Raw genomic sequence first — 9,577 nt, 5'->3', positions numbered from 1 at the left:
CTTTCTGCGAGGCTGTTAAAAGTGGGAGTTGTGCTGAAACATTCAGTCAAGTGTTTTTTTTCAGAGTTCCAGTGACTGGGTGGGACCCCACCCCTGTATGTTAATACAGGTGGGAGGGGCCTTCTTCTGGTGGGCGGGGTTGCTGCACCCTGATTGGCTGGGGTGGGGTGATTTAACCTGTATAAACGGCTGGGAGATGTATTACCTGGACTGTGTGTGTGTCTTTCTCTCCCACACACAAGTTGGTCCAGAAGATGTACAGTGTGTTGGATGAACAGGACCTCAAGGCTGGCAGCTTGGCCCAGCCCAACCCGGGGGCCAGCTCCAAGCTGGAGATGGACAAAGTGAAGAGGCCCATGAACGCCTTCATGGTGTGGTCGCGGGGCCAGCGGAGGAAAATGGCACAAGATCATCCCAAGATGCACAATTCGGAGATCAGCAAGAGGCTGGGGGCGGAATGGAAGCTGTTGAGCGACCCCGAGAAGCGGCCGTTCATCGACGAGGCCAAGAGGCTGCGGGCCGTGCACATGAAGGACTACCCGGATTACAAATACCGCCCCCGGAGGAAGAGCAAGGCGGCGTTGCTGCGCAAGGACGCGGGCAAGTTTGCGCTGAGCCAAGGCGGACTACTAGCGCAAGGACCCTGCGGCAGCCCGCGGCTCGACTCCTTCGCCTGGGGCGCCCCAGGGGGGTTTCCGACACTGCCGGCCGACCCTCTGACTTACCAGCCGCCGCTGCACCACCGCTACGACCTGCAGTACCCTCCCGCCGTGCCTCCGCCGGCCGCCTACAGCCTGCCGCCCGCTTACGGCAACCCCGGGCCCCCCGGCGGACCCCCGTCGATGCTGAAGGGCGACGCGGGCGCGCACTCCCCCGGCGGGGTCCCAGCCGCTGGCCAGCCGCCCCGCGGGGCCCTCCACGGGGAACTCCGAGACATGCTCAGCATCTACATGCCCGGCAGCGACAGCCCGGAGCTGGCTAGCCCCCGGGGTTACCATCACCCCCACCACCCACTGCCCCAACACTACCAAAACATCTCCCTCAACGGCACCATGCCCCTCACTCACATCTGACTCCGGCACACTTGGCAAAACTTTTAACTTTTCACAAAAAGAACTTTTTGACTGTTGTTTGGAACTTTTTGCTCTGTGTAACTAACTTTTCCCCTTTTTAATTCTAGGGGCAAAATTGTGTTGGAACTGTTTGCTGTGTGTATATAACTTTTCCCCTTTAATATCTAGGGGAAATTATATTAGAACTTTTTGTTGTGTGTGTGTGTATATAACTTTTCCCCTTTTAATTCGGGGAGGGGAATTATATTGGAACTTTTGCTGTGGTGTATATAACTTTTCCCCTTTACTTTCTAGGGGGGAATTATATTAGAACTTTTTGTTTGTGTGTGTGTATATAACTTAATTCTAGGGGCAAAATTGTGTTGGGACATTTTGCTGTCTGTATATAACTTTTCCCCATTAATTTCTAGGGGGAGAAATTATATTAGAACTTTTTTTGTGTGTGTGTGTGTATATATAACTTTTTTTCCCCTTTAATTTCTGGGGGGGTTATATTGGAACGTTATGTGTATAACTTTCCCTCCTTTTATTCCTGGGGGAAAATTACGTTGGATTTATCCAATTACGTTGGATTTTGTGTGTGTGTGTGTATCATACTTTTATTTCTAGCGGGGAACACTTGGTTATGTGTGTGTGTATATCTTTTTTGGTAAAAACCTTTCCCCCTCATTTTTAGGGGGGAAATTATATTGGAACTTTTGTGTGTGTGTGTGTATATAACTTCCCTTTTATTTCTAGGGAGGAAATTGTAATTATTGCCTTAAAATCAGAGATATTATCGCTTTGCTCTCTCTCTCTCTCAGGTTCCCCCTTCCTTAGTTACGGAGTTCCTGTTCCCATAACAGGTCGAGCAAGAGAGATGTTTCCAAGTGCTTTGTGTGTGTGTGTGTGTTTAGCCAGTTTTTAAATCCCCCCTGCTAACACTTCTCTTACACACACACACACTATGGCTCTGTGTGTCAGAGGAATTGTCCTGTGTGGACCAGTACCAACTCCCACCCAATTTTTTTTCACCGACTCATTACTCCTTAAACTGCAGGTTAGAGTAAGGTTTGACCAGGGATAGCAGTCCCGTCCACTGCAGAGTCCCAGTTAAACTCCAATCGAGATCTATCCTGTTTCGAAGTTGCTGCTATTCAGAGCTTTTGTAAATAAGAATTACAACTTCTCGAACTCCTTATTGGGGCTGGCAGTGAATTCCACAGGCACTCTTCCCAGCACTGATGTAGGTGCGGTCACTATCTGCCCCGTTCAAGTACTGGCTTGTAGGGATTTGTGTCTTAACCCAACACGCTACTTTTAAGATGATGTACAGATGTTTTTTTTTAAATGTGCCGGTGCGCGCAGAAATTAAAGCAATAATATTTCTTCCAGTGTGGTTTTAAAGGTTGTACAGTATTTTGTGCACGGGTCGTGGGTGCTCGAACAATAAATCATTTGTGTGAGAGTGTGTGTGTGACAGTGCAGGGTGTGTTTGTGAGCGTGTGTGATTGAGGATTTGAGTGACTGAGAATATCAGAGGTAGACTGTGTCTGTGTGACTGTCAGAAAGTGACTGAGAATTTGAGTGACGGACTGTGTGTATCAGAAGTCTGTCTGAAAAATGTGCGACTGCGAGAGTGCGTGTGTGTGAGCATTTGACTGAGTGTGTGTGTCAGACTGTGTGAGGGGGAGAGCTTGTGACAGTGAGAGACTGGCTGTGTGTTAGTGTGAGAGTCTGTATTTGTGACTGAATTCGTGTGTTTGTCAGACTGTGATTGAGAGACAGAGGGAGTGAGTGCGAGATGTTTGACGGTCTGTGAATGAGAATGTCAGTGTGTGAGAGTGACTGACAGAGACAATGTGTGTCAGACAGTGTGTGAGGGAGTATTTGTGCGTTAGTGTGACTAACGCTTTGTGTGTGACTCAGACTGTGTGTGTGAGGGGGAGAGTTTGAGTGTGGTGTGTGTGTGTGAGGGGGAGAGTTTGTGAGACTGTGTGTGTGAGGGAGAGAGTTTGTAAGAGTGTGTGTGTGTGTGTCTCTCTCTCTCTCTCTCTCTGGGTCACCCTCCCTCACAGACGGAGCGGGCTGTGTAACCTCCCTCACTGTGTGGGACCCCCGGATTAACACAGGCGGAACAAGTTGAGCGAATGGTTTGAAGTTTAAAATCTAGTTTTCACTGCGCACAAACCAGAGTTCCCACAGACGGTCCAATTCAGCAGCTGCCGGGACGCGGGTCTGTTTGTTTATAATAAATTAAGTTATGAAGTTTTTGTGTGTGTTAAATTGTTACCATTTGTTTTGTACAATTTCCCCCCTCCCCTGCTTTTGGCGGGGAGAGTTATTGGTATTTTGTAATGTTGATTGATTTAGTTATTGTGAATTATTCCTTCTGCCTCACACTTTGTGAAATATTTGTTTTAAGTACATGTGTGTGGCTGAACTGTGCAGACCGATTCTGCCCCACAAACTCCTCTGTTTATAAACTGAATAAAACCTTGCCCCTCTCAGTAAACATGTTTTCCTTTGTGATGTTATTTGAACACCCTCAGCCAGATCCACTAGCTCCTGTGTCACTTTATTTATATTTATTTTTTATATAAAGGCAATTTCTTTCTGAATTGCTTTTGAAATAATTTTGGAGTGAGTGGGAGAAATATCTTTGAATTCCCCTCAAAAGTGCTGAGACCATAGAGTAGAAATCCCAAGTATAAATTCCTGTATATGTATGTGTATAACGCGCTGCCTGAAAGATTCAATAACTTCTCAAAAGGGATATTGAACAGGGGAAAAACTATGGGAAAAGATGTGGGACGAATTGTGCAGCATTTTCACAGCCAGCACTGTCTGGCTGGCCCGAGTAGTCGCCCACTCTGCAATATTGCAATGTCTTTTTTAACTCTAGTGATTTTTCCGGCTGGGGACAGGGGGAAATTGATCAGTTTCGCTCCAACCATGTCAGTTTCGGGTCGGTTACACCGCCATCAGATTAAGGAGCGGGGGGGAGGGGGGGATTAGTCGGGCGATAAACCCCTTTGAGTAATTCCTGGCTCCTTGCATTGTCAGTCAAATCTCGGCCCTTTAAATCGGATGGCTTTGCATCACAATGCCCGTTACTGTGCCTGTATAACTCCTGATGGGGCCACAACTTCAAAGTGGGGATGAGAGGGCTGTCCAGGAGGAGAGATTGAGCAGATTGGGCCTGTACTCTCTGGTGTTTAGAAGAATGAGAGGTGATCTCATTGAAATATACGATTCTGAGAGGGTTTGACAGGGTAGATTCTGAGAGGCTGTTGCTCCCCCTTGATAAAGTGTATCATCACAGGCAGACCGATGGAAGTCCAGAACCAGGGGTCACAGTCTAAGGATCAGGGGTAAGCCATTTAGGACCGAGATGAGAAGAAACTTCTTCACTCAAGTGAGTTGTGAACCTGTGGAATTCCCTGCCGCAGAGAGTTGTTGAGACCAGTTCGTTAGATATATTCAAAAGGGAGTTAGATGTGGCCCTTACAACTAAAGGGATCAAGGGGTATGGAGAGAAAGCAGGAAAGGGGTACTGAGGTGAATGATCAGCCATGATTTTATTGAATGGTGGTGCAGGCTCGAATGGCCTACTCCTGCACCTACTTTCTATGTTTCTACGTATTTTGGCCTTTATTGCAAAGGGGATGGAGTATAAAAGCAGGGAAGTCTTGCTACAGCTTTATCATCATCATCATCATAGGCAGTCCCTCGGAATCGAGGAAGACTTGCTTCCACTCCTGAAGTGAGTTCTTTGGACTGGCATACGGACAATGTGGCCGGCCCAGCGGTGCTGATCGAGTGTGGTCAATGCTTCGATGCTGGGGATGTTGGCCTGGTCGAGGACGCTAACGTTGGTGCGTCTGTCCTCCCGGGGGATTTGCAGGATCTTGCGGAGACATCGTTGGTGATATTTCTCCAGCAACTTGAGGTGTCTACTGTACATTGTCCATGTCTCTGAGCCACACAGGAGGGCGGGTATTACTACAGCCCTGAGGTTATCCACTTTGGTGGTAAAAACAGAGAGACAGACTATTATCTGAATGGTAACAGATTAGGAAAAGGGGAGGTGCAACGAGACCTGGGTGTCATGGTACATCAGTCATTGAAGGTTGGCATGCAGGTACAGCAGGCGGTTAAGAAGGCAAATGGCATGTTGGCCTTCATAGCGAGGGGATTTGAGTACAGGGGCAGGGAGGTGTTGCTACAGTTGTACAGGGCCTTGGTGAGGCCACACCTGGAGTACTGTGTACAGTTTTGGTCTCCTAACTTGAGGAAGGATATTCTTGCTATTGAGGGAGTGCAGCGAAGGTCCACCAGACTGATTCCCGGGATGGCGGGACTGACCTATCAAGAAAGACTGGATCAACTGGGCTTGTATTCACTGGAGTTCAGAAGAATGAGAGGGGACCTCATAGAACCTTTAAAATTCTGATGGGTTCAGACAGGTTAGATGCAGGAAGAATGTTCCCAATGTTGGGGAAGTCCAGAACCAGGGGTCACAGTCTAAGGATAAGGGGTAAGCCATTTAGGTCCAAGATGAGGAGAAATTTCTTCACCCAGAAAGTGGTGAACCTGTGGAATTCTCTACCACAGAAAGTTGTTGAGACCAATTCACTAAATATATTCAAAAAGGAGTTAGATGTAGTCCTTACTACTAGGGGGATCAAGGGGTATGGCGAGAAAGCAGGAATGGGGTACTGAAGTTGCATGTTCAGCCATGAACTCATTGAATGGCGGTGCAGGCTAGAAGGGCCGAATAGCCTACTCCTGCACCTATTTTCTATGTTTCTATGTTTCTATCAGGGACTCCCAGGTGTCGGTGGGGATGTTGCACATTATCAGGGAGGCTTTGAGGTTGTCCTTGTAACGTTTACTCTGCCCACCTTTGGCTCGTTTGCCGCGAAGGAGTTCTGAGTAGAGCGCTTGCTTTTAGAGTCTCGTGTCTGGCATGCGGACAATGTGGTCTGCACATATAGAGGCTGAACTCCAAGTCATCGTCAATGTATTTACTGAGGCGTATGAAAATATAGGCCTTTTGCTAAACATCCGTATGACATAGGTCCTCCACCAGCCTGTCCTCGCTGCACAGCAATGTCCCCCAATCATCAAGATCCACGGTGCGACCCTGGACAATGTGGACCATTTCCCATACCTTGGGATAAAGTGCAACATCCCCACCGACACTTGGGAGTCCCTGGCCAAAGACCAGTCCGCCCTAAGTGGAGGAAGTGCACCTGGGAGGGTGCTGAGCACCACGAGTCTCATCGCCGAGAGCATGCAGAAACCAAGCGCAGGCAGCGGAAGGAGCGTGCGGCAAACCAGTCCCACCCTCCCCTTCCCTCAACCACTGTCTGTCCCACCTGTGACAGGGACTGTGGTTCTCGTATTAGACTGTTCAGCCACCCAAGAACTCACTTTTGGAGTGGAAGCAAGTCTTCCTCGACCTCGAGGGACTGCCTATGATGATGATGTTTCCCCCGGGCCGGGGAGTCTAGAACCAGGGGTCGCAGTCTCAGTGTAAGGGGTCAGCCATTTAGGACTGAGATGAGGAGAAACTTCTTCACTCAGAGAATTGTGAACCTGTGGAATTCTCTACCACAGAAAGTTGTTGAGGCCAGTTCATTAGATATATTCAAAAGGGAGTTAGATGTGGCCCTTACGGCTAAAGGGATCAAGGGGTATGGAGAGAAAGCAGGAATGGGGTACTGAGATGAATGATCAGCCATGATCTTATTGAATGGTGGTGCAGGCTCGAGGGGCCGAATGGCCGACTCCTGCTCCTAATTCTTGTGTCAGGAATATATATAAAACACTCCTCTGTAAAGTGCAATTCCGGGGGATGTGGTCTTACATTGAATACTTGACCAAATCCAATTAACTCGTCATTTTCAGTTCATGCACTGCCTGAAAGGGCGGTGGGAGCAGATTCAATAGTGACTTTCAAACCGGGAATTGAATAAATACTTGACGGGGAAACATTCACAGGGCTGTGGGGAAAGAGTGGGGCTAATTGGAGAGCTTGTTCAAAGAGCTGGCACAGACACAGTGGGCTGAATGGCCTCCTCCAGCAAGACACAACTCAAAGAGGAACAGAATCTGGGAAATTATAATCCTGCTGGATTTGGGAAAATGTTCAAATCGTTTGTTCCAAGTGGGGAGGATTCAGTCAGAGAGGTTCCTGGCAACAGGTCATGACTGATGTTAACACCACATACCACAGGGGAACTACATAATCACCGCTGCCATTAATGTGTGAATATTCCTCTACAAACGCCATCGCATTCCTTGCTGCCCATTCAGCAGAGGTGTGAACTCTTTTATTTCAGAAGGCTTCTTTTTATATTTAAATTCGGATCCCGGGAGCAAAGGTCTGGTGTTCAAGGCCCCAGTATAAATTGGGGCAGGCCCCTGATTATCAGGGAAACAGAGGACACGGCTAATCGGCGATGGAACCAGAGGGGGAGATGGGGAGAATGTGTTTACGCAGCGAGTTGTGATTGGGAACGCGCTGCCTGAAAGGGCGCGGGGAGCAGATTCAATAGTAACTTTCAAACCGGGAATCGGATAAATACTTGACAGGGAAACATTCACAGGGCTGTGGGGAAAGGGCAGGGGGAGTGGGACTGATGGGATCATTGTGGCTCAGTGGGCAGCGCACTCGCTTCTGAATCAGAAGGTTGAGGGTTCGAGTCCCACTCCAGGGACTTGAGCACAGACATCTAGGCTGACATACTGAGGGAGTGCCGCACTGTCGGAGGGGCTGTACTGAGGGAGCGCCGTACTGCGCTGTCGGAGTGGCAGTGCTGAGGGAGCACCGCACTGTCGGAGGCACAGTACTGAGGGAGTGCCACACTGTCGGAGGGACAGTACTGAGGGAGCGCCACACTGCACTGTCGGAGGGGCGGTACTGAGGGAGTGCCGCACTGTCGGAGGGGCAGTCTTTCAGATGAGACATTAAACCAAGGCTGGTGTGGAGCATAAACACCGGCACGGACCACATTGGCCGAATGGACTGTTTCTGTTCTGTAACTCGATGTAATCCTAGAGTTGGGGAGAGGGCATTTATTGTGCCGCACAATAACATTGAACCAGCAAATCTCCTGGGAGGGGGCGTGTGTCATATTTATATATATACATGCACCACTATTTTCAAAAGCATCTTAACTTTGTTTGTGTTCGTGTTGGAGGCACTGATGCCGAAGTTATACTGCTGGCTGTACATTGCTCACGAACGTGAATGCGCGGGGCCCCAGTCACGCTGGTGAAATTTGTGGTCTGCACACAGAAGGGAAAATTGGACGACATACAAAGGACATCGGATATACGGCCCAGAAACAGGCCATTCGGCCCAAATAGTCCGTGCCGGGGTTTATGCTCCACTCGCGCCTCCTCCCATCTTTCCTCATCTAAATCTATCAGCATAACCCTCTATTCCCTTCTCCAGCCTGTCTATGCTGGTCCAGCCTCTGCGAGTGCCCCTCAACGGATCAGTGCCCAGGAAACAGTGGCAGACACAGCGGGGGGGAGACAGGGGGGATGACAGGGGGAGACAGCGGGGGAAGACAGGGAGACAAGGGGAGACGGGAGGGTGGAGAAAGTGGGAGAGATGGGGGGGATTAAAAGGGGGACAGCGGGGGAGACAGGGGGAGAGACAGGGGAGACAATGAGAGAGACAGCGGGGGTCACAGGGGGAGAGACGGGAGGGAGTCAAGGGGAGACAACGGGGGGGGAGTCAGGAGGAGAGAGGGGGCGGAGACAGGGGAGAGACAGAGGGGGGGAGACAGGGGAGAGACAGAGGGGGGGAGACAGGGGAGAGACAGAGGGGGGGAGAGACAGGGGGGGAGACAGCACTCTGCTTCCAGTGAGGGGCGCACGGCCCAATTCTGTGTGGGGGGGGTAGGGGCTCCGATCCAGGCGATAACAATCCCGGAAAGTTATCACCCCCAGTCGAGGCAAGGGGCAACTTGGCCCCACTAAGGTTCAAATCTCTTCCGCCTAAAGCGATATAAAAGTGACTGACATTTCCATGAATGTTTTGGAGACACATTTGATTGCACAGCACTTGTTCAGTTTGATAATTTAATCATTATCTACAGATCAATATTGTACACTGAGATTGCCGAGCTCCCTAAGGGACTGTTGAGTTGTTCTGTGAGTTTGTGCTGTGCTGAGGGATGCCCACAATACCGTGGCATCCCAAAGTGTCAGCCATGGCTCAGGGGGCAGCATCCTCACCTCCGAGTCAGGAGGTTGTAGATTTGGGTCCCGCTCCAGGGACTTGAGCACAAAATGTAGGCTGACACTCCCAGTGCCAGTACTGAGGGAGCGCCGCACTGTCGGAGGGGCAGTGCTGAGGGAGCGCCGCACTGTCGGAGGGGCAGTGCTGAGGGAGCGCCGCACTGTCGGAGGGGCAGTACCGAGGGAGCCCCGCACTGTCGGAGGGGCAGTACTGAGGGAGCGCCGCACTGTCGGAGGGGCAGTGCTGAGGGAGCGCCGCACTG

The 9,577-nt window shown here is 50.0% G+C and overlaps 1 protein-coding gene across 1 annotated transcript; it reads left to right on the top strand.

Moving 5' to 3' along the window:
* The first annotated feature begins 229 nt into the window (after positions 1 to 229).
* Positions 230 to 3,557, top strand: LOC139242889 (transcription factor Sox-19b-like). The gene has a single exon (XM_070870534.1). The coding sequence runs from the start codon at positions 255 to 257 to the stop codon at positions 1,071 to 1,073; it is 819 nt and encodes a 272-aa protein (XP_070726635.1). The 5' UTR covers positions 230 to 254; the 3' UTR covers positions 1,074 to 3,557.
* The last annotated feature ends 6,020 nt before the right edge of the window (positions 3,558 to 9,577 follow it).

This window comes from Pristiophorus japonicus, unplaced genomic scaffold, assembly GCF_044704955.1.
Source record: "Pristiophorus japonicus isolate sPriJap1 unplaced genomic scaffold, sPriJap1.hap1 HAP1_SCAFFOLD_1518, whole genome shotgun sequence".
Classification (NCBI taxonomy): Eukaryota; Metazoa; Chordata; class Chondrichthyes; family Pristiophoridae; genus Pristiophorus; species Pristiophorus japonicus.
The sequence above is the reverse complement of the archived record's forward strand: the minus strand, read 5'-3'. Positions and strand labels throughout refer to the sequence as shown.

What these genes read in the sequence shown, in the direction of transcription:
- LOC139242889 (XM_070870534.1), top strand. Translation starts at nt 255, where the DNA reads ATGTACAGTGTGTTGGATGAACAGGACCTCAAGGCTGGCAGCTTGGCC.